The sequence below is a fragment of the Pholis gunnellus genome (assembly GCF_910591455.1).
Source record: "Pholis gunnellus genome assembly, chromosome: 17".
NCBI classification, from domain to species: Eukaryota; Metazoa; Chordata; class Actinopteri; order Perciformes; family Pholidae; genus Pholis; species Pholis gunnellus.
Window position 1 is genome coordinate 15,473,277 of NC_136544.1, and position 14,326 is coordinate 15,487,602.

The following is a 14,326-nucleotide window of genomic DNA, read 5'->3' on the forward strand; positions in this document are numbered from 1 at the left end:
ATCAGATTAACTAATAAAGTTTAAATATGTATATATACCTATTGGTGTTTTACAAATGACAACTTTCTCTTCATTCTTTGTATGTATGCAGTTTATTGGAACACACATATTCAAGGGTCTGTGGGTTTTCAAGTTCTCAGTAACACAAGGATCCAGTGACACCATCCACACTGATTTATCTGGATCTTCTTGCTGTGTCGTAGTGAATCCTGCAGAGTTCTAATCTGCTTCAGCACAAGTAAACTCGGCCCCCGTGACCTTTGCAAACTAAAAGAAAAAAAATATATATAAAGGGTAAAAGCAGAATTGCCAACAATTTACTTATTTGCACATAAACAAACTCCAGATCTTTTTTTTTATGACCTAAACACCAATGTTATGACACACTAATTAAATCATTGTTTACAACTGACTGGAGACATTGAAGTTAATGGTTTGACCCCTAAACTACAGGTGGACCTTAAAATACTGTTCTTTTGACTCCACTTAATCCATCTGACAGCTGTTAATACACGTTACCTTTCAAATTAAGATTTTATCAAGCGAAACAAGTGATAATTGTAGTAAATACATCACATTGTTAAAGATCAAACCCTTTTTGCAAAAAAGTGTTTGAGGGCAACCCCATTAATCATCTCACAACTCCGATGTTTCGTGTGACCCTTTTGTCACAAGTTGTTCAGGTTGGTAACCCCTAGACTAAACTACTGGATATAAATTAGTAAACTAGTTTACCAATAAAATGCTACGGATGCATTAGTATTAACAATATGTCACAGGGGCCTTTTACTTTTGACACTATAAGCATCAGTACACTTTGCTGATAATACTTCTGTACTTTTACTTTAGTATGAATTTGAATGCAGGGCTTGCAATTATGATTATTTTTAGATTGGGTTCTTTCACTTAAGTAAAGGATCTGACCATGCAGGACTCACCTAGTAAACTATTCCAGAAGGAGTTGTATGTTGCACTGCCGGTTACAGCTCCAAGTTTGGCTGGATTCCTCCTCACTGTGTGTACTGAAAAGCCACTGGGCCCAGTCACCTCTACCTCCACCACATGATAGTCACTTAACCTGGGGCATAAAAAGGTATGAACAGTGGGATTTAAACAGATATGAAAGGCTGCATCCGCTCAATCTGATTTTTAGAAAAACTCACGCCGTGTCAGACACGATCTCTCCCTGAACACCAGTAAAGCCGAGTGTTCCTGCTGCCACTGCTGCTGCTGCCATGGTGTTAACGTTGTTTGGAGCAAGTGGGCACAACTCTGCCACTGAGCCTCTGAATAAAACACGCCTGCCCTCTTCCTCCGTCCAATCAGAGAGGACATCTCCAGTCAGTCGGAAGCAGGATGGATGCTTGGACATTCTTATAAACAAAGCCTGAAAACAAGTCAAGTACAACATAATAGTTTATTTGCCATTTGCAAGCTGCACTTTCATTCTCAAAGTCTAAACCATGTGAAGGGTGGCCACTGCATGCCTTTCGCTAACACCACACCTGCACTGCCCCAGTGTTATTGTACCTTCAAGGCTCCACTGTCATTCAGCCTCTGGATGTCCTGGCCTCCCCACAATGCACCACTGGGGACGTAGAGTGTCCTACCATACTGTTGAGCCGCCTGATGCAGCTTCTGGTTCAGATCAGGATCAGAGAGGGCAGAAGGAGAGCCCACCTGAGAGGAGGAGAAACAAAGGCACAAAAGAGGATATAATTAAGGTATAATAAGGTTATAATTCTGTGATTAACAGACTGCTGAAACTTTGTGTCAGCTTATGTGTTCTCATTTTCTGTAATGGATACATGCAGTGCCGATTTGATTTTAAGAATAAAATGATCATCTGTTGGAGACAACAAAAGAAAACAATGCCATGTTGAAATGTTGACAGTTGGCCAAACAATCCGTAAAATACAGAAAACCCAAAAGACTGTAACAACTAAATGTCCTTTTTAGAAAAGACCATTGTCCAGTTAATCAAAATAAAAATCTCACTTATAAACATTAATACACCCTGTCACCTGTCTTACTCTTATCTGTTTTAGTCTTCTTAAGGAGCAGGAACATAAGAAGCAAAGGATTTATTAAGGATAATATATCTCTACATAAAATGCTAAAAAAGAAAGAAAAAAGAAATACTCTGTTTTGCAGCAGCCATTTTTCCCACACAAACAGAGAAGCTTACCATGAAATGAGACTGAGACAGGAAGTGAAAGCCAAATTCTTTCACTATCTGTGGATGGCACACCTCTACAATCACATCACATCTCCTGTAAAAAAGAAAACACAGTTTTATAAAAAAAGTTTTCTAAAACGTTGTCATTCATGTTGTCTATGGTAGCACAGAGATCATGTAAGATGCAAATACTGGTGTTATGGGTTTATATTACATATGTGTGTTATTGCACCTGTCTGCAAAGGATGATAGGTCACCAAGTATAAGTTCATCAGGAACAAAACCTTTGAGCTTGTCAGAATTTCTGTTCCAAACAAAAGCCAGTGTTAGACCGAGAGCAGCTCCATCTTTAAGGATCCTCTCCACCAGGTACTGCCCTGAAGCACACACACCCACACGTGATGAATAGAGCTAAACAAAAGACTCAAAAGGATGTATGTCAGAAAGTGTGTCTGCAGTATGAGAGGGAGAGTTCAGACCTAGATGTCCGTAGCCTACAACCCCAATCCTTTGGGAGGAAGAGCTGGTGGCCATGTCCTGTGATGACAAAAGAAACATGCTGGGAAAAGAACATTCACCTGCAACTTGAACACACAAACCAACACACACACATACATGTTTGCTTTTGACCCTATTTCCTATCTTTACCTGTATACTATTTATTGCCCTCCTCACCAGATAATGCCAAACCCCAGAAGAGCTGTGTTACTCCCAACGTGAAGCATACAACCGAACCACGACTCCAGGAATTCTGGGCAAGCACAGTACAAAGTTTGACTCAGAGAGGCCATAGTTAATCATTGTTAGTTCTTCAGCGTGTGGAATGGATTACATGCTGAGCTCCTCCTACATCCATTTAAACAACTCCAAATCCAGATGCATTGAAACAATTCATTTTTTGGAGAAATCTGAAGCAGTGTGGACATCTAGTGACCCTCGAACAACGCAATGTGACATTTGTTTTTTCTTTAAGATTATCACCCCCAAAACATTTGTTGGAAAATAATCCTGTACAGCAGCAGGTCATTTTGCTTTCACATTTAATAGTTTTGAAAATTGAACCGTGTCAGAGTTTAAGTTTCCAGCCTTGACATACATTAGTGAACCATTTATCTCTCTTGTCATAGTGGCAGAGATGAATTGCTCATGTTGCATCACCTACAAGGTCTAGAGATATGAACCAACGATTTTCCCAAAGGAAGTCCCTTCCTGGCCATTAATAATTTGTCATTACCAACAATAATCATACGTTCACAAGTTAGAAATCAACCTTTATCATAGGAGTTTTCTACTAGTTCAACTTTGCTCCTCATGAGTTAATGTCGGCAATAAATTCTAGCTGAAAAGGTCAAAGGTGAGATGTTTGTCCATGAGAACATTGATTATCAGAGAGCAATCAGACAGCAAAGATCGGTCCAAAGTTCATTGCTATGAAATAGCAACAGACTGAGAGACGTGGCAGAGATCCGAGACAGACGGGAACAAGACGAGAACATCTGACGAGAACATCTGACGACTACATGTGACAGGAAAGCGAAGACAGAAGAAAGTAGAAGGTGTCAAGAAGACAAGACAGGTTCATCCAGCTGAGAGATCTGCTGGAGTCCACGACAGCGCTGACTGAGACGATGGACATCCTTGAGACAGATGCCTATGACAGGCGGAAGAGGAGAAACACGGTACCTAAAAATCATTTATTTATAGTCACTGGTCAATAGTTGTTTAACATACAACAACTTTCTCTATGTGGAAAAGATGAAACTCATAATTTCAGCCTAATTCATGTTGTGAATTGTCTCCCTGTTTCTTTCTGTTCCTCTCTCTCTATTAGTCCTGTGCTCTCCTTCTTTCTCTCTTGCCTTTCTTTTTTTCTGCAGCTGTGTTCTTCTACCTCTGGACACCTGACTCAACCGCATCCATCATGTCTGCAGGTGTCAAATCAGCACCAATACTCCTATTGGCTGCAGTGGTGCTGAGCTGGAATGGCGGTCAGAGTGTCCTGGGTGTGGTGGGAGGATTGCTACTCTCTGCTGTTGGTGATTGCTGCCTGGTATGGCCTGAGCTTTTTCTGCATGGTAAGAGTTTGCACAAGAGTTTCTATCTCAGAACCCATCTCAGGATATCGGTCTGGCGATGGATGTACCTAACCCTAACCCGAGGGGCGAGCGGCTATAATTCTGGCGTCCAGAGTTTGAGTCGATATAAAGCTAAATCATCATCAGACGATGGCATTTCAGCCAATGATTTCTTCCTCTTTTGCTCTCCATACAGACTGATTACTTGGATTCAACTAAAGTCTGCTCAAAAGTGATTGATCAATACTACTCAGCAACAAACCAAAACTATAACACTACCTAGTATGCCAGAAATATATTTAGTATGTCTCATTACTTAGTGTGTCAAATGCAGTATGTAAAAAATACAAGGATGCCCTTCTACATCCGGTCGCATTTTGCAGTATGCATACCAGCATGCCTTTCTAGCTATTGACCCACAATCCTCGGCGCAGCAGACATATGAGCAAGAGGGTCAAAGTTCAAGGGGCCATGTTATGAGGAAGTAGTATGCCTCAGATGAATGTATACTGCATGCAGCAGTATGTACTTTGTAAAGGCAGCTGCAGCACGTACTAAATGGGAAAAGTATGCCATTTGTAACGCAGTTCTTGTCCCGTTGCCTACAGATTCTACATGTGAATGCAGATTCTATTTATGTAGATGAGAGAAGCACAAATTGAGGCATTTTCAAATTGCAACTAAAGTTGTTTTCTTTATAATTAGAAAATACATGTGCATTGCCTGTATGATAAATGTAATTTTAAAAATAACCCTTTTTTAAATTTCTAAATTTAAGCTGCAAAGATACCTGCCATGTTTGTCCTTAACATCTCACACATGTTTCAGGAATGGGTGCCTTTGCTGTGGCTCATCTGCTGTACTCATTCACCTTCCTCTCCAGTCGCTACACAGCATACTCCTCTTCCTCTTCCTTCTGGATTCGTTCTCTGTATCTGATCCTGATCATGGTGGGAGGAGGTTTCTACATCTACATATATCCGTTCCTGCAGAAGACGCCAAACTCCGACATACTGCTTCCAGCTGTGGGGGTCTACGTTGTCTTAATTGTTCTAATGGGGGCATTAGCTATCAGAACCCGCAATGTGGCAACACTGTTAGGAGGTTTGTCCTTCATGGTGTCTGACGTGTCACTGGCTCTGCAAGTTTTTAAGGTGACTGCACCAATGGAGCACGGTAACGCTCTTGTCATGGTCACATATTATTTGGCACAGCTACTAATAGCTGTGGGCGATGTAAATGCAGTGAACAAGGAGGACTTTGCAAAATGGAAGAGTTCCTAAACAGTGTCACTAGAGTCTGAATTATCTCCATCACCCTGGTAAAATCATTTAACCTATAAATCCTTTAGGTCTTGGAATTTCTAATATGAACCCATTAAATACAGTAAAGAGGAGAACAGAAGGACACTACTGTCAGCACTTGGAAGCTTCTGGCTAGTGCCAAAGATGGAGTAAAAGAGCATTTTGAAAAGTCAAGATATTAACGTGTTCACAGCTTATGTTTGAATAATCATACTAATACTCACAACATATTAAAATACCACAGTCTACAAACTAAAAGAAATTCCACAAATATTGGTTAGAAGAATATCTATATTCTGTGATTTGTGCCAAAATATTTTTATTTTGTATGACAATGTTTGTGTGTAGATTTTGCATGTTTTCCACATGTGAGCTGGCCATTTTATGTATATAATAAAGACCAATTTGTTTTGTTAATAATAAATAAATATTGTGTAAAATAAACAAGGATTTACAGAATTCTGTCCTGATTTAAGAGACAATCAACTAAAATAAAATGGAAATACTTTACCTTCAGACAAACCTGACCTACAACAATTAAAGATAAGTTGCACATGTAACTATTAACAGTTGAAATAGGAAATACATGACATACTACCTGTGATGGAGATTGGTATTTGGTTTGACATTATGAAGAACTGAAAAGACTAGACTAAAACAACAGCTTATACATTATAATTATTTCTACAGTAAAATCCAGCTCCTGCATGACATACAACATATGGACAGCATCTGTCTTAACAGACAGTAATGTTGCTTAACATCATGAATGTTCCGTTACATCTTTGCACAGTGAAACCAACACAAGTGAGGTCAATAAGACTTCAGCGATCCATCCCATTGTCATCCGACTGTTGGAAACAAATAACCCTCAAACGCTCCCAGAAGTCCAGTTCTTCCTGTTGGAAACAAAAATGTGGCTTTAGAAGCTTTCCTGGACAAGGACTAAGCCTAAACCTAGACTATTGATTGTAATACATTGGAATAGATTCACTACAAGTATCGACATGGTGGCAGTTAGTAATTAAAAATGTATATAGTCAACAGTTGGTTGCTTTTTGATAGAATTACTACTGTAGATTTTGCAGTTGTGCAGTAGTAGTTTTGTACACAAGAACAGACAACTCCTCTGCTAAATTTGAGTCTTGAATTCCCACAATACTTGAACCCAGTTTCACCATCAGGCTCAAAGACTTATACCTGACACTCTTCTTTTCCTTGGAGCTCTCTGGATTGCTGTCTGAGTAACTCCTTTAGACCCAGAGCAGGCTCCCTGCAGTCTTTGAGACCCTGTGGACAGTCTTCCACCAGACTAGACAGATATCAGACACACAAAAGGGTGCGATTACTAATGTGTACCATGAATTGGTGTCACTTGTGAGTACTGGAGACAGAAAGGTAGAGAGCGTTTCTTACCAGCAAAGGGCGCCAAGCACGTGCTCATGGAAAGGTGAGTGTGGTGTGCGGAGAACAGATACCAGCTGCTGTACCATACCCATGGAGACCGCTGTGTCTGCAGGACGGAGGAAACAGATAAAGATATCAGTATCGGGACTGAGAAAGTCACATCAATGCATCCCCAACTGTAACTCTGCGTACAGCATCTATAGTGTCTGTGATCAGAGCAGAAATTGGGCACAGGGACGGATGCCCTAATTTAACATCCAAACTAATTAACTAACTAAAACTGATCTATTGTGACTCAACTCAGTGTGGTTTATTAAAATTAACTGCTTGGATTTTTACCTTTATTTAACCAGGAAAGCCTTATTGACAAAATATAAAATGAAAAAAACCCACAGCTTTGTTTAAGGGCACTGTACTGTTTCGATGCTTCTCTCATTCGTACCTTTCTGTTCGGGATGTGACGTCAGCAGGTTGAGCAGAAGGAATGCAGACTTGGCCCTGAGCCTCTCGATGTCTGATTGCATGCCTCGCATCAGCACCGAGATGCCATCATGGGACAAGAACGCCTGGAGTCCTGTCTCCTGCTCTCGAATCAGACCTAAAGTCACAACCAGAGAAAGTTACAGTTCTGTTCTGAGGTGTATCCTGAACGCAGGCAGCATTACAATCTAGTCTAAATGCTTTACACGCTCTGCTTCAATGCTGTCAGAAAACCCATTAACGCTTCTGATTAAACGACTAGTCAGTATCATTACTACTTAGTTTCAAGTAGACAGTATTGAGCAATAATGTGTTTTGTAGTAAACGTTTGCAGCTCTGTCTAAGATACTCACATGACACAGCGTAAAGGGCTTTTACTCTGACGGTGGGGTTGGGGTCTGAGTCTGTCAGCTGCAGCAGCTTTGGCAGCGCCCCGAGGCCCAACAAGTGGACCTGCACCTCCGGCATGTTCTGAGCACTGGAAGCGATGAGCTGGGCAGCACGCCACCTCAGTCCACTTTGGGCATGACACAGATACTGGGAGATACACAGGTTCAGTCCACCAAGAGTCATTAGGTCTGTGAAGCAGAGGAACAGGGTACACACTCAGGATAGAGCCAACAAATAGTATTTGTATTCATAACCTCTCAGTAGCTATTAGTTCGAGGTCAATGCTGACATCTGATCAATAAAAATCTAATAGTATTCATTACAAACCTCTTGCATTGTCCAGGTTCTCACACAACTCTGACATCACCTCAAAGGCTCTTTCTCGCACATCTTCATCCCTCTCATTTTCTACCTCTCTCTCCATTTCGCTCACTCCCTCCTGGCGTAAGATGTCCAAGCACTGCTTTATCTGCTCCACTTCATCCATCTGCCCTTTGCAGACTTCTGATAGAGCACCTCTCAGCCAGATTTTCCTCTGTAACAAAGAAAGAGTACTAGTAGAACAATGTGTCTCAATTACCTTTGATGGAAGGTAGAGGTCTTCATGGATACAAATAAAAACTGGTAGTGTCCTTTTAAAACACTTCATCATCAGTCCAAAAGTCAAAGATGTTCATCAATTTTTATAAACACATGCTCCTTAATAGACCCTCTCAGGTTTGAAATGTACATTTAACAGACCCTTACCTCCTCTGACATTGGCTGAACAGGGTCAGGTCCCTCTGCGGCTGATCCTGCATCCACTGCCAGCCGCAGGACCCCCTGGAGGTTTTGGGGATATCTCCTGGCTTGTTTGTCTTCTGCCATGATGTGCACCGCTAAGCTAAGAAACAAGACATCAAAACAAGCGGGACAGGGACAACTGAATTCAGAGTTGACGTGCAGCAGCAGTCATTGCCTGTAAATATAAATCCCAAACCCAGCAGACAGTTTTTAACCTTGAGCTTTAGTCTAAAGATGCTAGCATTAGCAAGGCACTATTTATAGTAATAATAATTAAAAAAACAAACAGCATCCCTACTCAAACCCTAATCTTTACACAACTTACCTTTACACGAGTCCTATAAACAGTGTTGAATAAATGGACACACTCACTGAGTCTTTTAAAGTACGTGAGCTCACCTTTATACAGATCAACACGAGTGTGCTAGAACATTCTAGCTAACGTTAAGCTGAACTCACGAGTGGCGAGGAGGCTGCCATGATGTACCGTAAACTTTGAACCAAACTGGCTAGCAAAATGTTTTTCGCCAAAGTCTTTCCTCAACGCGAAGTCATTTCAGTCTTCACATTGGCTTCGCAGATTTAGTTCTACAAAAATTACAAGATAGCAAAGCTGACAGTAATACAACCAACAGTTTTTGAAAGGTACAACAGCAAACTCTTCCATATTAGCGTCATTACGGTAAATCCTTGACGTTCGGACGCGCATGCGCGAGGTTCAGAGATTTTCAGTAACAGAGAGAGGAGTACCTCTGATGAATCTCTTCTTCCTCAAACGAAGTAACAGTTTTAGATATGAAATACCAATATTAAAATCCATCCACTATATTTAACCGGGGGGGGGGGGGGGGGCTGACATTGGTCGAAGGCAGGGTAAAACCTGGACTGGTCGCAGTGCAGTATGAATATATATTTTGTATAATATATGATGTTACAATGTATGTGATTTTATGATTGATGAATAATATAAAACGTACTACTGATTTGTTGTATGTATCTTAAAACCAACAGTTTAGTAATTCTCTTATTATACTAGTTTAATTGTTACATGTGTATTAAAGTCATTAGTAGTAGTGGTGGTGGTCATTATATTTCATACCTATCTAATATACCGTTGTAATAAAATAAAAACCCGCAATTTGTGTCTGCGTGTGGAGCTGGTTGGTGCGACAGCTGAGGAACTGGTCTGGTACTCTCTTCATCTTTTGCTGCTCTTTGGCTTGCTTAACCATCCAAGATGGCGGCGCTCGTGGGTCTGCGTGCATGTTTCTCCGGTAAAATCGTTTAATTCTCTTGTACTTACCGACTCTAAATGCATTTTTGTATAATCATAGCACCCACTTTGTTCTGCACATATAAAGGAGATGCTTTTTACTTTTGTGGCAACATAATCTCTTAAAAAAATGAGATGCTACTGTTTCTTCGATAGCAGAGCAAGGTCACGTTACCAATGAGTTTTAGCTAACGATACAGCTAGCCGAGGATGAGGACTGACTGATGATTAGTGAAACTTGATTATGTTATAGAAAGCTGTAAAGCTACTGAAGCTCACTGTTTAAATAACTAACAGTCGCTTATTCGGAGGAGAATGACACTGTTGAGTCTCCTGGTTTTAAAGGTTCGTTAGATTATAATGTCAAGTGCTGCATGGTTGCTTTTAGCTGTAGACCCTAAATAAATAATGTAATGTAATTATAATGACAGTTATGCGTTACATTTTTGCTTATTTGACACTTTATTTGAATAGGCAGCAACAAAATGTTCAGACACTGACAGCCTGCTGGTCAGGTTGAGTGGCTGTGGGACATTTTTGCAGTGAGACTGAAATAGAAAAGAATAGTGTATTGCCCCTCGTGAAGCTAAAATGGCTTTAAAAAGTTTTTATTCTTCTATTTTGAAACTGGAACATGTAGTTGGGGAATTATAGGATAAAATACTTCTCCTGGATTATCCTGTCAATGATCTTAATTTACATTATTCTCATCTTTTGATTCCCTCATCACAGCCCTTCAGCTGTCTTCGCCAGGCCTTCTGCACAGCTCCTTCAAATTGGTGAGTGTGTCCACAAACGTTAATGTACAGACTGTTTAACGTGGATTATGCTTTTGTATAATTCCTGGCTTTGTCTTTGACATGTAGTCTGCTGTGCCTCTGAGTCGGCGAACCTTTGCTGCAGAGGCTAAGAAGACCTACAGCAGAGAAAAACCTCATGTCAACATTGGAACAATTGGCCACGTTGACCACGGCAAGACAACCCTGACTGCAGCCATCACCAAAGGTAGAAACACTGACGTCCCAGCTTTTAAATCTAACACACTGAAACATTTGATTTGATCTAGACACTTAAATGGCTCCACTGACTTATGGCAAAGCTCTCATCTCTCCAGTGTTGTGAAACAAGAAATCAGAATTGTGACCTCGATGTGTTTTGGGGTCCTCAGTGCTGTCTGACGCTGGTGGTGCGAACTTTAAAAAGTATGAAGAGATTGACAATGCCCCTGAGGAGAAGGCGAGAGGAATCACCATCAACGCCTCTCATGTGGAATACACCACAGCCAACAGACATTATGCTCACACAGACTGTCCTGGTCATGCCGACTACGTCAAGGTAATCTGCTTTACTACTACAAAGCACCTGCAACCAACCCGATGATGCAACTTATTTGAGCTTTTTAGAATCCTTATTTCTCCTTAAGCATGTCAAGCTTAATTATGTACCTTATAAATTACTTAAAAAGGTAATGAATCCCCTTTAAATACCCTGAACTGTTTTTTTTTTTTTCAGAACATGATTACTGGCACAGCTCAGATGGACGGCTGCATCCTGGTGGTGGCGGCCACTGACGGCCAGATGCCTCAGACACGAGAGCATCTCCTGTTGGCCAGGCAGATAGGCGTCGAGCATGTGGTGGTTTTCATCAACAAGGCCGACGCCGTGGAGGACAAGGAGATGGTGGAGCTGGTGGAGATCGAGATCCGCGAGCTGCTCACAGAGTTTGGCTATGATGGCGAGAACACGCCTGTTGTGGTAGGCTCAGCCCTCTGCGCCCTGGAGGTAAGGGGACCGCTGGCAGCCATTTGTCTCAGTTTAGTTAATACTGTGCTGATCTGAACCACTGTTGAATTCACTTGTAGTTTACGGCCCTGTCTGTACATTTTGAGTCTCTGATGTGAAGCATCTGTTTGCGAACTGACTGAATTTTTGTTTTGCTCCATCTCAGAACCGAGAGCCTGAACTTGGTGTAAAAGCAGTGATGAATCTGCTGGACATTGTGGATTCTTACGTTCCTCTCCCCAAAAGAGAGCTCGAAAAACCTTTTCTTCTGCCCATTGAAGGGGTTTATTCAATCCCAGGTATGAAGATATTACAAAGAATGCAGCCTAATAGTTAGTTGTAATGAATTTGCAACTTTTATGTAGTTCCCTGTATTTAGTAGTAACATTTTACTGATTTGCCCCGCTGGCTGTAAAATGCAGCGTCTCAAAAAAGTAACTTGCTTTAAATTTGAGTGTTATCATTTGTGTCCTTCAGGCAGAGGTACTGTGGTGACGGGTACTATGGAGAGGGGTATCATCAAGAAAGGAGACGACTGTGAGTTTGTGGGCCACAATCGCAGCTTCAAGTCAGTGGTTACAGGTGAGTGAAAGGAAAAAGCAACAGAAACTCAAGAGAAGGAGCTCCTGTGCTGTTTACAGAGCATATGAACCACCAGGTGACATATTAAAGGGGAAATGTCCTGTTTTTGCTCAGGTGTTGAGATGTTCCACAAGTCTCTGGACCGAGCAGAAGCTGGAGATAACCTGGGCGCTCTGGTCCGAGGACTGAAGCGAGAGGACATAAGGAGAGGGATGGTGATGTGCAAACCAGGATCCATCATGCCATACCAGACAATCAAGGCCCAGGTCTGAGAGCACAAAGTTGCCGTTGTTATTGACTCATTTTGAAATATTTCTGAACAATCAATTCATCTAAATGGCTAATTTGTAAGTGGAGACAGGACAAAGGCACTAACATGATTGTAAATCATTTTTAGTTTAGTTTTTTGCTATTCTAACCCATAAAATACATAATTCACTGCATCCAGTAACCTGAACTCTGATGTGTGTGTGGACGTGTTTGTGCTTCCTGTATTCCAGGTGTATGTTCTGAGTAAGGAGGAGGGAGGCAGACACAAACCGTTTGTCACCAACTTCATGCCCGTCATGTTCTCTCTAACCTGGGACATGGCCTGCAGAGTCACGCTGCCCGACGACAAGGTTTGTGTGTTTCTCAAATACTGTTTTTAAGATTAAATCCCGTCCACAACAGTTCACCCAGCTAGTGCATGTTGTGAACATCGTGTGCGTCATGTTTCAGGTCGAATCTGTAAAAGCAGTTTGAAAGTAAATGAAGAAGAGTAACCACTCTTCTGTCTGTTGCTCTCGTCTTCGTTCAGGAAATGGTAATGCCAGGCGAGGACACCTCCTTGACGCTCACGCTCCGCCAGCCAATGGTTCTGGAAAAGGGCCAGAGGTTCACCCTGAGAGACGGAAACAAGACCATCGGCACCGGCCTGGTCACAGACATCCTGGCGGCTAAAGATGAAGACCAGACCAACTGGGGCTGAAGGGAAACTCTGCAGAGGACTGTGTTAGGGGGAGGGTCAGGGAGGAAGGATGTGTGGTTGTCTGTGTCTGGTCAAATCAAATAATTATAGAAATATACAAATAAAGTACATAAACCATTGCACAAACTTCAAACAGGAAAGGACTAAAAGGAATTCGTGGCTCTGTTGTGCAGGTTCACCCAACCAAAATATCTGATATGTTTATCTCTCTTTATGTTAAAATGCCAGACTGTCAGAATAATGCCATTTATGTAATAAAATGTATTTAATAATTAAATGGCTCCTTTGTTCGTGTGGTGGCGTTTGCTAGCAAAATCAATTTCACACAAAAAAAGAAGAAAATACTATAAATAAGAAATGTATTTCTATGTCACTTTCATACAGAATCTTAATGTATACATCTGTAGCTAAAGACTAACAAACATGTTGACTTTTCACAGTAGGAAAAGCGCAGGTGTTTCTAATAAGACTAATGATGGATCGGTTCTATTCAAATGTCTCAGTTACAGTGAGCCAGCTTGCACGAAACAGGAACCTGAACTCAAAGCAGCTAAATTGAATTCAGCTACTATTGATTTCATTATTTACACCTGTTATCTCTTCCTACTCTGGCAAGTCAAACTGTCTTCTGTGTAGAAGGCCTGTAAGATTTGCATGTTACAAGACTAATATGCCACATGAGGGCAGCAAAGAGGTGCTTCGTTATTTGCTAAATGATTATTAATTATCAATAGTTAGGGAGTCAGTTGGAGTCTCAACTACTCTTTTTAATGAGCTTCTGTGAAAACAAGTTAAATTCACTAAAACTAGTAACTTAGAAGACAACTTCAGTCTACAGTTTGTGTTTGATGTATTTATGACTATCAACTCCATTTGTTCTCTGGGTGAAGATGTTTTGAAATATGAAATAACTTGATCTCTTCCTCAGCATGGTGTCCTGAGAGGTGATGGATATAAAGTGGGTCTTTCTCTCTCCTGTTATGCAAGATCAAGAATTCCTTTACAGAAATGTTTAAGATTTACCAAGTATTGCACAAATAATAAAATATTTGATAATATTTCTACATTATAACTAATACTATAATACATTGTGATTGTGTT

The 14,326-nt window shown here is 41.0% G+C and overlaps 4 protein-coding genes across 5 annotated transcripts; 2 read left to right on the top strand and 2 right to left on the bottom strand.

Moving 5' to 3' along the window:
• Positions 1-82: 82 nt before the first annotated feature.
• Positions 83-2,920, bottom strand: aspdh (aspartate dehydrogenase domain containing). Of its 2 annotated transcripts, none has more exons than XM_079177498.1 (8): positions 2,855-2,920; positions 2,659-2,716; positions 2,412-2,556; positions 2,189-2,273; positions 1,531-1,680; positions 1,164-1,387; positions 939-1,078; positions 83-267 (listed from the first exon to the last, which is right to left on the bottom strand). In XM_079177498.1, the coding sequence occupies exons 2-8, from the start codon at positions 2,711-2,713 to the stop codon at positions 230-232; spliced, it is 837 nt and encodes a 278-aa protein (XP_079033624.1). In that variant the 5' UTR covers positions 2,714-2,716; positions 2,855-2,920; the 3' UTR covers positions 83-229. The 2 variants fall into 2 exon arrangements, with proteins under 2 accessions (XP_079033624.1, XP_079033623.1); XM_079177497.1 differs by having other exon boundaries at positions 2,828-2,918.
• Positions 2,921-3,620: 700 nt separating this feature from the next.
• tmem86b (transmembrane protein 86B) lies at positions 3,621-6,320 on the top strand. Its single transcript, XM_079177499.1, has 3 exons — positions 3,621-3,858; positions 4,011-4,254; positions 5,083-6,320. Exons 1-3 carry the CDS (start codon positions 3,808-3,810, stop codon positions 5,535-5,537), a joined length of 750 nt encoding a protein of 249 aa, XP_079033625.1. The 5' UTR covers positions 3,621-3,807; the 3' UTR covers positions 5,538-6,320.
• Positions 6,319-9,068, bottom strand: hspbp1 (HSPA (heat shock 70kDa) binding protein, cytoplasmic cochaperone 1). The gene is made up of 8 exons (XM_079177496.1): positions 8,944-9,068; positions 8,583-8,718; positions 8,163-8,370; positions 7,799-8,023; positions 7,408-7,563; positions 6,975-7,071; positions 6,759-6,870; positions 6,319-6,457 (listed from the first exon to the last, which is right to left on the bottom strand). The coding sequence occupies exons 2-8, from the start codon at positions 8,700-8,702 to the stop codon at positions 6,383-6,385; spliced, it is 993 nt and encodes a 330-aa protein (XP_079033622.1). The 5' UTR covers positions 8,703-8,718; positions 8,944-9,068; the 3' UTR covers positions 6,319-6,382.
• A 768-nt stretch (positions 9,069-9,836) lies between these two features.
• On the top strand, positions 9,837-13,481 carry tufm (Tu translation elongation factor, mitochondrial). Its single transcript, XM_079177677.1, has 10 exons — positions 9,837-9,892; positions 10,624-10,670; positions 10,758-10,896; positions 11,060-11,226; positions 11,404-11,673; positions 11,840-11,972; positions 12,151-12,255; positions 12,370-12,521; positions 12,756-12,875; positions 13,055-13,481. The coding sequence occupies exons 1-10, from the start codon at positions 9,856-9,858 to the stop codon at positions 13,223-13,225; spliced, it is 1,341 nt and encodes a 446-aa protein (XP_079033803.1). The 5' UTR covers positions 9,837-9,855; the 3' UTR covers positions 13,226-13,481.
• The last annotated feature ends 845 nt before the right edge of the window (positions 13,482-14,326 follow it).